Source organism: Mus pahari, chromosome 16, assembly GCF_900095145.1.
Source record: "Mus pahari chromosome 16, PAHARI_EIJ_v1.1, whole genome shotgun sequence".
NCBI classification, from domain to species: domain Eukaryota; kingdom Metazoa; phylum Chordata; class Mammalia; order Rodentia; family Muridae; genus Mus; species Mus pahari.
Genome location: NC_034605.1, coordinates 59,347,178 through 59,359,742, shown reverse-complemented (window position 1 = coordinate 59,359,742; position 12,565 = coordinate 59,347,178). Strand labels below are relative to the sequence as shown.

At 51.7% G+C, this 12,565-nt stretch overlaps 1 protein-coding gene across 1 annotated transcript in view; it reads right to left on the bottom strand.

Moving 5' to 3' along the window:
- Tgfbi (transforming growth factor beta induced) overlaps positions 1 to 8,324 on the bottom strand; it is a 31,359-nt gene extending 23,035 nt beyond the window's left edge. Inside the window, exons 1-2 of the mRNA XM_021215182.1 lie at positions 8,105 to 8,324; positions 3,472 to 3,570 (exon numbers count right to left, since the gene is read on the bottom strand). Of these exons, the coding sequence (XP_021070841.1) occupies positions 3,472 to 3,570; positions 8,105 to 8,238 (233 nt within the window). The 5' untranslated portion in view covers positions 8,239 to 8,324. The remainder of the gene's footprint in view (positions 1 to 3,471; positions 3,571 to 8,104) is intronic.
- Positions 8,325 to 12,565: the final 4,241 nt, after the last annotated feature.

The window sequence follows — 12,565 nt, the reverse complement described above, 5'->3', positions numbered from 1 at the left end:
GTGGCTGGTCCCTCAGGAGGAAGGGATGCCTCAGCATGGGCCCACAGTGACACTCCCTTCCCCTACACCATACCTTGCTCTACCAAACATATCCTTTCCTCTTTTTTCTTTTTTATAGAACACAACAGCACTAAGGAACTCCTGCTATATAGCTGAGGGGCAAAGCCATACCTGCTGCTGTAGAGACAGGAGTGTCCTGTCAGGTCATCTCGGCCCAAGAAAATGGCTAAGCATGTTGCCAGGGGAACAATGTAAAGAGGTTGGGATGGGACTGCTCTCACACCTATGTGCCAGCTTCTACACTGGCCCTTCTGTACAACCTTTGGGATGCTGTAACTCCAGCCATGGCTGTGACATCTCAGCAAAGCCAGCTTCAACACAGATGCTGAACAGACCCTGCCCCCATCCCCCTCACCTAAGAGGCCTGCCGAGAATCGGCCAGGCTTCTCAAGCCACACATAAAACTTTACAGTTCCCTACCAAACCAGGGCCTGAAATCACAGAGTGGGCTGCTGTCACCCACAAGTCGCTTTGTCTGACTAGCCATTGTGCTGCTAGGGTGCTTTACAGCTCTCAAGTAAAAACTGAAGTGACTTTCTAAGTCACAGAATTCACTCAACCACCCAACAGGGCTCCTCTGCCAGTCATGCCCTGCAGGCCACCAACCAGGGCCCCTCTGCCAGCCATGTCCTGCAGTAAGTCAGCAACACAGTTTGATGCTTTGACACACAGAGCCAGAGTTCCCAGATTCTTCTCTCCCTGAAAACGCAGACAGCTACTGTCGGAAGACCCAGTGGCCTCACTGGGAAGGCCTATGCTGAGTGTGACATAGGTCTGTTCCCATCTCTCTGATGACGTCACAGGACATGATCTTTACCTCCACATTTGGTGTTCATCACCTATTTTTCTGGATCAAAATTCCCTTCTGGCCTCAGGACACCCCCCCTCCCCCTTGCTCTCATCCCGTACATGCTTCTGACGCAGCTACACTCACATGTCCCTGAGAAAATGCCAGTGCCCGTGCTGGCTTGTCAAGACGGTCCTCTGCTCCAGCCACCACACATCTAGCCCCAGTCTTCATCCAACAAGACACCACTAAGGACCCTGTCTCCTGGGATCACATTAATTCCAGCCAGTACGGCTCCCTACCTAGCACTTCATTATGGTCAGAAGGCAGCATAACCTTGGAGACCTCTCCCCTATGCACACCGCTGTCCTGTGAAGCTCTTAGTCCTTGAGGATAACAGAGATGAGCTCCATCTCTCTTTTCCCCTCTCTTTGTCCTCTGGGTCTCTTCCAAGTCAGCTCCACCTTCCCAAGGCCAAGGCCGCACAGGATGTTCCATCGGGGATCATAAAGTTTTTTATCGGTTCGTGTTTTCTTCTGCTCACTTCCTTTTTTTTTTTTTTTTTTTTTTTTGAGGCTTGCCAAAGCAGCCGCTACATTCACGAGTTGGATGCTAGTGTCTTTTCCTCTTGGCTTTGTGAGCTAGGTCAAAGTCTGGATGGCCTTAACCTTGACTGACCCCACTACAAACAGCATTCTCCCACCCACGACCTCATAGATCTTCCTCTTCCTGGAGATGGTGGTCCCCTCCCCCACCCCACCCTCAGTGGGATGGGAGGGGCTGCTCTGCTCTCTCACTGTGCTCTCAAAACCAAACTCAGGTTAGAGGAGAGGACTTAATCAGCTGGTATCTGTCAGTACACACCCTGCAGCTGGCATGCTCCTCAACCTGGCACCCAGAGAAGAGATGCAGGTGGGAGGAGTCAATAAGCCAACGCAACTCACCGTCAACATCTTGCATCTGGGAACTCTCAAGAACGCCATCAAGTCACCATAGAGTTCCTCAGTCAAACGCTATGACACAGGACCATCTGAAACAGGATGGCAGATGCTACCCCCGTGGTCAGCTTGCTCACGGGAGCTCTGTAAAACCTGAGGCTCTGACATGAAGCTCGGCTGCTTGGCACAACGCACTGGGCATCTTCCAAGAAGCAATTACATGGGGCCCGACCTGACTTCGTGTTTAATTAAGCAATTTGTGTTTGAGCAGATCATGTATGCCTATGAGTATAGCCATCAGTACTGGGAGGTGTTTGTTTTTAATCTCTTTTTTTGTTGTTGTTCTAAACAGCAAAATTTTCTGCTGAGCATCTGATCAGTGAACCGGGAGGTGTCCCGTTTCACACAACTCTGAGAGGCTGGGCTGTCCAATGGGTGGGAGCCACTGTCCTGACTGTGCAGAGACTCCCCGAGAGCCGTGGGCTTCACTCCTGTCCTGCTCTATGACACCAGGATCAATAACTACCTAATAATCCAAGCCACACACGGTGCGTTCATTTCCACGGGTGTGTTCAGGGAACAGCGTTTCCCTCCTCTCAGTGGGAGACGGTTGCTTGAAGGCATGAGGAACACAACTTTAAAAATCTCTCACGCTGGGATAAGTTCAGGGACATCTTCCCATTTTGCAGAAAAGAGGAATGTCAGGCCCCCCACAAGTGGCTCAGGGGGGTTTGCCCTGGCGCAGCTTCCCTTGTGCAGCTCTGAGAACTGTTGATTGGTTTCCCAGAGTTCGGTTAGAATATGCATTCTGCTTCCACCAGGGAGCCAGACCGTGCTGGCAGAGGCCACCTCCCTCCACAAAGAGAGGTACCCACAAGGCCTACTGTGGCCACCAGGCTCTGTGGGTGTGCCCGACTTTCTGTATGTGTGGCCTACATGTGATATTCTGGGGTTGTAGTAAGAATGCACAATCACCATTGTCCTGCGATGAATAGAGCTCAGTCCACTCCTCACTAGGATAGAAGGTCCTCCTGCTGTGCCCATTTTGCACACAAAGCAAGTGAGGCTACAAAAAAAAATGAACCATCCCCAAGCAAGTGGCATAGCCAGGTTTTGAGCTGGAGTCTGAGCCCGGTCTTACTTTGTTATACTGCTTCCTGGTGTGCAAATTCCTAGGCACCAAGACTTTCCAAAGTGTTTACTTAGGCTTGCTGAGCAAGGGTGACCTTTGGGATAAGTTCACCAACAGCCTTTCATTCCAAGAATGCTCCTCTGAACAGTTCTGTCATTTAATGAGAGAGACACACATGCACACATGCCATGCACACATGCATACTCAACACAGCATGCTTCCTGCAACCTGTAAACTGCCTTAATCAGTGTTACCAAGTCTTGTCAGCAGCCCTAAAAATCTAAAACAAAGTCAAGCAGCTTCTCAAAATGCCACACCCCACACATTCCCTGACATGTCTGTCCATGTGTCTTCTCATTGCCTTAGTCAGACTGGCCTGTTCTAGAGCTGGCCAGCCTAGGGCACCTTCGACTGACTCACATACACACATATTCACATACACATACACACACACACACACACACACACACACACACACACACACGCATGCAAGCACGCGCGCACAGTGTGGCTTCCTTGGTGGATGGAGGTCTTTGGTGGCTACAGATACTCACGTCGACTTGCCACAGATCTTCCTCTGGTACCACTGCTTGCAGTTGGTGAAGTATTTCTTGTTGGTACCAATGACCTTCTGCACAGCACATACATTGGGGCTGGAAACAAAGGTGGACAGTGTTAGTGAGATGACTAGCAGTCAGCCTACGCCGAGAGAGGGGGCTAGAGAGAGGAGAAACGGCCATTTTGGTGGTTTGGGGGTAAACTCTGGCAGGGTCTTTGGCTACCCTCCCCAGAAAGTCTCCTCTTCAAGTAAACTCCTCAAGTCCATCTTACACACTTCTTTGGCACAGGCAAATATTAAGTGTAAGTGAAAAGACCTTAAAATTTAGGTACGGGTTATGGGCTAAGAAAAGGAGTCAAATGGAAGAGACGTTGCTGAGACCTGCCAGCTCCTCTATCTGTGCCTGCCCTGAGCAAACTTTGGCATCCCGGTGTGTGCCAGGGGTCCTGTTGTCAGGAGCGGAGGGCTGCCAGCACTTCACAGCCAGCTCCACAGACATGCTCTGCTCTGCGTGTCTAGACCAGCTGCTTGGCTCCTGGGACAACACACTGGGAGTATCCACCCTGTAAACTAGGGTGCATGGCCAGCTGCTGTCAGGACTGACAGGGAGTGCCCTCCTACTTAACTCCCCATGCCCCATTGCTCAGAGCTGCACCCCACTTCCCCCAGGACGTTTCCTTCCTTATTCTAACCTGGGGTGCAGGCCTTGCTTGTGCTGGGCACCCAAAAGATCCTATGACTAATCTGTCACAGACGTGCCTCTCTCCCTCAGGAATCATAAAGATAAGGGTTCTTGGTCCGGATAGAGTCAGGCAGAAATAGGCTCCTTAGAAACGGTTGATAACAATTTAGTTTAAAAATATCTCCAATAAGTCCGGAAAAGCAGAAGCAAACACCCTGGGTTTCTGCTGAGGAGGCTTTTCTGGAGTTGGAGAACACTGTTTGCATTTTCTTCTACTGAGTAACCAGAGTGGTGCTCAGGCCAGGTGAAGGTGGGGACTTCTTTGGAGCTCCTGGGGAAAGGGAGCTGCCATGCTGTGTGATGACAAAGGGGAGGGAGGCTCTTCCTGAGCAGCCGGCGGGCTGGCTTCATAAGTCAGAAAAGTAAAGAAAACAGATTCAGAGTGTTCATGAGATGTCCAAGTTCACACAGCTTCAGGCCCATTCAAAGGTGGGCACGGTTTCTTCAATAGCAATTCTCAACACTTCAAAGATACAATGCAGAGGTAGGAGGATTGCTCTGAGTTCAAGGCTTACCTGGGCTACACAGCGAGTTGAAGACAATCTGGACTAGCTAGCTAGCTAGCAAACTAAACTAACTGTGGTCCATAGAATCCTATGAGGAGCATGGAGTCTGGGGCAGGGGATCTGTGGCTACCCCCTCATCATTTGGGCAGTGTTCATAGCTGGATGATTGATTGATTGGGTGGTTGTTCCTTCTGACCCTTTATCTCTCCCCCATTTCCTTTCTATATGAAGCATACGTCTGTTTTCTGTTGTTGTTTAATAGACAAGAGTGAGCAGAGCGGTAGTGATATTAGGAAAGTCATCTTGACAGAAGACAACCAGTAAAGGCTGGATCAGCCGACATTAGGTGGGTCTCTCTCTCCAGGTGCTTAGAAGCTCTGCAGCCAGAGATCCACGTGTTTCTCTCAAGGTCCTCGAATAACCCCTGGAGAGCTCCCACAGGCCACACTCCAACCCCCAATCATCATCACTGCTGTACGATCCCAGAAGTTCTCCTGTCCAACTGAGCGAGCAGGAAGTAATTACTGTGGCTGAATTCCCTGCAGCTCTCCATGGGCGGCCGGCGGCTCTTCAGCGAGTCTCTGTGGATTTGGCTCCAGCATTCCTCGACTGTGTATAGTTTCCACTGCTCCTGCCCCTGTGACAGGAGCAGAAGCTGGGGGTGGAGGTAAGCTGAGTCCACAGGAAATCTATGCTGAAATGTGCTCAAAATGAGCAGGCCGGTGCTGGGCTTCTGCGCCGAGACCAGCACCTCTGCTGGTCCACTTGCATCTGAAAACCAAGTACTTCTGGAAGTTCCATCCAGTTTCTCTCCATGCCGTTCAAAAACGTGGCCAGCTTTCACTTGCTTTGCCATGGTGCTCCCCCCTCCCATTGTTACACAGACACAGCTGGGAGCCAACAGACCACCCAGCAACCTCTCTGCTCCTACCAGCTTTCTGTGTTTGCCTCTTAAGCCTCAGTTTCACCTTCTGTAAAATAGGAACTTTGCAGTGGCTGGGGGCAGGGGCATGAGGATTCGAAGGCAGCAAGGCCATGAATGACTGTGCACTACTGCCCAGTGGCTAGGTACAGAGTCCTTCCCCTCCCTCATGGGACACCCTGCACTTCCCCAAACTTCCCTTTTCTCCAGCTCTCACTTTGAATCAAGGGCTGGAGCTGGAACAAGGTTATCCATCTGCACAAGGTACCACACCCATGTGCGCAAGGCCAGGCAGTCCCGTGGTTTTTCAGGGACAGTTAGGTCAGAGTAAATGCAACTATGTAACAATGCCTGTAACCATTTGCCACGGCTTGTGTGCCCCTGGGAAATCCAGATTCCCCTTAAAGAAGGGTGCTGCTGTGGTCTTTCTTATATTTATTTTGAGATGGGGTGTCCTTTTAAATTGCCCCACCTCTTGTTTGCCTCAGGAGTAGTTGGGAAGGTGTGCATCCTCCCGCTCAGCACATCATCTCTTGATCTATCAGCCTATTGCAGATTACTTGCTACAAGTTTTCCAACTCAGTGCAAAAACCACAGGGGATACCTCAGAGAAGTGAATGGAAGTCATTCGCTCATTTTGTGTTTGTTGGAAGCACATGCCACAGTGAGTTTCCCACACCATTTGGAAGGCTGGTTCACTTATTCCATGTGGGTCATCAGGCTTGGCAGCCCCGACCTTAGTTGAGCCACCTCACTGGTCCACATCTGAAGTTTCTTAAAGCGCTGGTTTTCCTGACAGTGTCCTGGGCTCTGAAGGGAAGGAGGCTGGCTGGCTTCAGAGATAGATCTTACATGATATCTCTAGGGACCTTTCACTGTGGCTGTTGGCATTGCAGCTCTGGGTTATGACACTGCAGGGTGACCTGTGGTGATCTTAGTGGTCAGGAAGAAGGAGGGAACAGAACTGAATGCAACATTCAAGAAAGGCAGTGAGACCCAAAGGTGAACCGGGCAGGGATGAGAGATGCTCTGGCTTTCCATGTTTAGCTCTGAGGCTTCACATCTGCATTTTTCCCATCTGCCCTCTCAACCCTTCATACGCACAGCCTAAGTTAAAATATGACCCCAGGACCCTTTCCACTGCCTGCTTCCATCCAGGAGGGTGTGAGGCTGAGGAATGGCCTGGGTTGGTCCTGTTCTGCCTGTGGCCAATCCCGCACCCAGCAGCTTGTTTTGCCCCAAGCACTGAACATCTGGGAGGCTACAAGAGACTGGAAAGCCACATGCAGAAGAAAGGTAACTGTTCCCTAAAATTCACATCCTTTACTCAAGTCCAGAGTCTACCCAGTTGCTGTGGGCTGCAGCTATGTCTGGGTCTACAAAGACAACCACCACTGGCCACATGGTTTGTTTTTCCTTTAGATCTGAGTATAGATCTGTGTAGTCTCTTGGAGAGTTGGGCATAGCCTGGGTGCGAATGCCTGACTGGGACCGCAGGCACCCGGCCTCCCCGAAAGTCAGTACTCTACTTTTCCCATAGAGTTTTCCTCTCGTATAAATGATGTTGATACACCCAGGTAGACTGGATGTGCAACAAAGCTGGGCTGTGTTTGGAGCAGGTATGACCTGGTTGTGTGTAGAAACACGGTGCCAGGCCCTTCATCAGGGCAAAGTGTTGGCCAGAGTACGTCTCCGAAAACCTACACACATCTGCAGCGTCTCAGAGAAATACCTGAAGCACCGATGTCCCATGTTTACAAAGCTGTCTGTCACTTTAAGACAGATTTCAGTCCTGACTCCAGGACTTACTGCAGGGCAAACTGGTTCTTTCTCAGGACTCAGTTTCCCAATCTGTCTAGCATGTAAAGCCTCCTGCTCTACATCTTTGGCCAGCAAGACTGTTGAGTGTTTGGGTGCAGAGCAATACCAAGTGCATAGGAGCACTGGGCACCTTGGGTCCTGCCACCAGGTATGACCAGTATCACTCCTGGAATCACTGGACAGTGACCTGCCTGGGTTTCCCCTCTATGGTAGGTACCTTCTCAGGCTGATGGTGATTCCACGTTGAGAGCGGCCAACGCCCCCTTCTACCTAGAGTCAAGAAAGGAGACTGAAAGTCCCCTAGACTGTTTCATGCACTTTTGTCTGACTCTGTGGTCACTGGCCAGTGCCCCCAACCCTTTCTCCACAAACTGTTCCACTGGGTCCCCTTATCTCATCAACCCACAGTCCCTCCCTCCACGCAGGCTTGGTCTTTCTATGCAATGGCTAATATTCCTTCGGGCTTTGTTTCCCCACCCCGACCCCCCCCCCCCCCCGCGCACCCCTGGCCAGGTANCCCCCCCCCCCCCCCCCCCGCGCACCCCTGGCCAGGTATGATGTCCCCAGCTGAGAGCGCTGGCAGCTCAGTGACCTGTCCTGTGCTAGCACCTCCCATCATAGAGCGGCTGGAACTTACCCGTGCTGGCGACCCCGGAGCCTGCTATGCTGCAGCACCAGCTGGTAGGGTGACTTGGCAGGACCCGCCAGGGTCCCAGCGGGGCCCACAGACAGTGCCAGGGCGAGGGTCAGCAGCCGCACGAGGAGCGCCATGGAGCTGGAGCACGCGCGGACCCACGATGAAAGCAGGCGCGGGCGGCGCTGGCGAAGTGAGAGCGGCGGGGCAGCGCGCGCCGGGTTTAGTAGCCCGAGGGAGGGAGCAGCGGAGGGAGGGGAAGGGCAGCCGGCGCCTCCCAGACCAAGCCACTACTAAGCACCCGCGCCCTCCTGCACCGCCCAGCTCACACACCCCCTCCCACTTCGCACAAAGTGCGGGTCCAAAGGAATTAGTCCTCAAGTTTCAGTTTCTTAAGGTGTTCATGCTTAGAGCCTCAAGATACCGCTCTGGCAGACTGCAGGAAGCCAGAGGGTCTGTGCGGACTCCCTCAGACTTAGGCAGATTGACCTCTGCAGTCCAGATGCATCAGCCTGGCTGATACATTGTAGAGGAGTAAGTCTTCCTGTTGACAGAAGGTAGAAAAGTGGGGAAGGGTGGGGCTCACACCTTGGAATTCCCTCACCTGGCTTCAATAAAGATCTGTGAATGCAAGATAGATGCTGCCAAGAGATAGATCAGCTAAGAACCATGCCTTGGATGAGCTCGGAAATATGCCAACGGTCACATGGTAGGGAGGTGAGAACTCGCCCTAGCATCTATTAACCACCCTCCCTGTACCTGCTTCTACTATCCCCAGGGGTGAGCTCTCAGTGCTGGGAGAACACGGGCCTAGCAAAGATGCAGTGGAGAGAGACAGCTGGGGTCTTAGGAGTCTGGAGTAGGCTCCTGACCCAGGAACAATCTGATAGTGGCCACTTTTAGATCTGAAAGTGGAACAGATTTGGCCAGGCAAAAGGAGGATGGGTTGAGAGGACCCAGGCTATCCAGTTAAGCAAAGTGTGCTGGGTGGAGAGTAGAGCAGAAGACAGCAGTGTATCATCAGGGCTCCAAGCTAAGAATCTGCCAGTGTCAGGGAAGCAAGGGAATGGCCCAGTTGGTGTCCTGAGCAGGCAGTGAGTGAGCAGGAAAGGACCACATAGGAGCTATGTCTAGAAGACAATAGTCTCAAGGGAACATAGGAGCTACAGGTGCTGGTTCACCTTGATTGCCCATAGGCTTGGGCTGGCAAATGCCCAGGGGCATCAGCTAAGCTCATCACTGAATGGTGTTTCGGGGAAAGACAGTAACCCAAAGATAAAGACCTGTCTTGAATGAGGGTGGTGTCCAGCCATGGGATGAGGTCATAAAAAGCGGAGGGGGGAATAAGGTGAGCATGAACATCCCCACGCTCTGCCCGGCAACCCAGAGAGATGTGAGCACTCAGCCTCCTGCTGCCTGCCTTCCCAGCCACACGGACTGCATGCTCTGAACTGTGAGCCGAGACAAAAGGCAAACCCTCCTCTCGTGAACTGCTTCCTGTCAAGCCTTGTCCCTGCAGTGGGAAAAGCCACTGGTACACCAGGTGCCTGGGGACAAAGAAGCACGGGGATGCATATGGTGTTTGAATTCCGGACACTGCTGCTGCTGCTGTTTTTCATAAGAAGGGCGTGGAGATGGGTGTCCTTTGCCAGAGATGGACGAGTAGCCTGGGACCTGGTGAGTTTGAGGTGCATATGACTCATCTCAGTGGAATGTCCACAGACAGCCCAATCCAGGGCTCGAGGGAAGGATGGAAGGTGGAGATCCAGTCCTGGAAGCCATTCTTCAGTGAAGGGACAGGGAGCAAGAGGCATCAGTGATTTGCTGGAGGGGAGGTCCAAGCAGAGAGAGTGGTCCCTCAAAGGATGCTGATAACTGAGTGGGTAGAGACAGGAGATGCCTTGATGGAGGAACAGAGAGAAAGGCTGCACACAGAGCACATCTAAACAGCATCCGCTCTGCTAGAAAGCAAGCCGCATCTCTAAATCCAATGAGTGTCTGGTCTAGGGTGCTGGAAAACACCCGGAGAGAGTCAAGTGCGGGCCGGATCCCAGAAAGCCTCCCCCGAGGCCAGGAGAAACGGCCGTGCTAACTTGGGGAAGAGTCTGGGAGGCACACTTTCCACCCTCCAGTCCAGCACCCCCATCTCCCGAGAGATGGAGGGGGGTCTGAGCGAGGCTAGTTAGTGATCTCACCCATCCTCACTCCCCTCTCCATAAAACTAACATTCGATGAGTCGAGTTTTTCCATGAGCTCAGTAAGGAGATCACAGTAATGCTTCAGTTACTGTTTAGATATTTTTAAAAATTCCACCGCAAGCTCCACACTGCCCCAAACCATAAAAGGCAGTAATGTAAACATACCCCCCATGGTAGTAGCTGCTGCTTCAAAGATGGTTGATGTTGCTGGGTACGGAGGCCCTCCAGCCCCGTGACCTGGAGCCACCAGTGCAGAACACAGACCTTTCATTTGAGAAGCCTTTTTTTCTTTCTTTCCATGGTAGAAAATCTAAACAAAAGAAAACGAGGCTTGTTTGGAACAATAATTACTAGACCTTTACAAGGTACTTTAGAAAAATAGCTGCTTTGTGTTTAGTGGCACAATCAAGCTCACCAAGAGCTATCTGAAAACAACTTCAGACTGCGCAGACAGTGGCCCTTCAGCAGCAAAAGGCAAGCCAGTGTTTCCAATGAGCCGTTTGCATGGGACCCTGTGTTTATGGACGAGAGGGTGGGCATCAGGCCAGCTCCGGCTCTGCTCCTCCCACTCCCAAGTTCCTGGTGAGATGCTTGAGCATCAAGGGAAACGGTCAAATCTTTTCCAGAGGACACTCAGCCCCTCCAGGATGCCCGTGTGCAACCTAGAAGGAACTGGAAGGCATGCTTGGCACAAGGTTTCCAAGTTAAACGAGCATGTTTTCTTTTGTCACGAAGCGCCGCGCTCCCGTGCGTGGGAGGCGCGCAGGCGAGAAACAGCAGCCCTGTTTGCGACACTTATGGGCTGACTACACACGGATCTAGGTGGGAGCTGACTTTCCAGAGCTCTCCCGTGGCCTTGCCACTCCAGGTGTGACGTGCAGAAAGGCAGCATCCACACCACTGGAGAACGCGTTAGGAATGCGGCCCTCTGCAGACCAACAGAGTCAGGCTCCACGTTTTGACAGGGTCCCTTAGTGAGGTTCCCTAGAATCCCTGGCCTATGGGCTCATGTCAGATGGGCAACCTTTAGGTGAGGAGAAGGGACGAGTCAGATGACTGACCCCAAAGGAATAGAGTGGAGCATTCACCCCAGGAAATCTCAGCTAAAGTTGAGGTTAGCTCCCATGTGGATGACCATCAAGGTGTGACCACCAAGTGGCTTTTCCTCTGAGTCTTCTTGTTGACAATGACCCCTGCACACTGCACAGGGACAGAAAATTGGGCTTCAAGTCATCTTCTTCCCTCCACCCCATCCTCACCCATTTCCAAGGCTCCAAGGGAAGCTAGGACAGACCAAGATTTGTGACAGTTGGGTCTTCCCAGCCGATGGCAACAGCAGCTGTCACAGCCCCAAAGCAACACTAGGCTCCCAGGATTTGCCCCCAAACCGCACCAGGCTCCAGGTTTGCTCTGCTCAATGGCTTGCTGTTTTCCTGTCTCCAGACACTGGTTTTCTTCATGAGAGTTTGCCAAATGCTACTTGCTGGTTAGAACCCAAATTTGTTTTCCAGGGAAATTGATTTTTCATAAGAGAGCTTCATTGATTTAGCTCAGCTGAAATCTCTGAGAAGAACCCAGGGCATTCTTGGGGTTGCTTTAACTGCCTAACCTCAAATACCTCTGCAGAGGGATGCCCAAGGTCGGTGGCTGGCTGGCTTGTGGGACCAGACTTAACCACATCATTCCGCTGCTTCCCTGGCTGTGTATCTTTTTCTCCAGGGCAGGCAATGGTCCAGAGAGTTAGACAGCACCAGGTGGCTGTGCATCCTGAAGTCAGGAACTCATGCAGCTCTCTGGCCCACACATCCTTTGACATCCTTGCTGATGGCACCATTCAAGGTTGGAAACCCTGCATATAGGTTTACCTCTCCTCTACTTCTGATTCCTATATGCTGTCCATTACCAACACAAATGTTATTTCCAAACCTTCCTTCAAAGTTTCTTATTCCTCTCTAACCCTAGTACACCCAGATTTTTTTGTTTTGTTTTTTTGTTTTTTGTTTTTGTTTTCTAAGACAGGGTTTCTCTGTATAGCCCTGGCTGTCCTGGAACTCACTTTGTAGACCAAGCTGGCCTCAAACTCAGAAATCCACCTGCCTCTGCCTCCTGAGTGCTGGGATTAAAGGCATGTGCCACCACTGCCTGGCTTTTTACACCCAGATTTCTGTTGCTCCTCCTCTTATCGACCCACAGACAGCTCCAGAACACCATCTCCTACCCTAGCCCCTCATCCATCTTTCTCGGCATCTCCTCTCTATCCCAACCC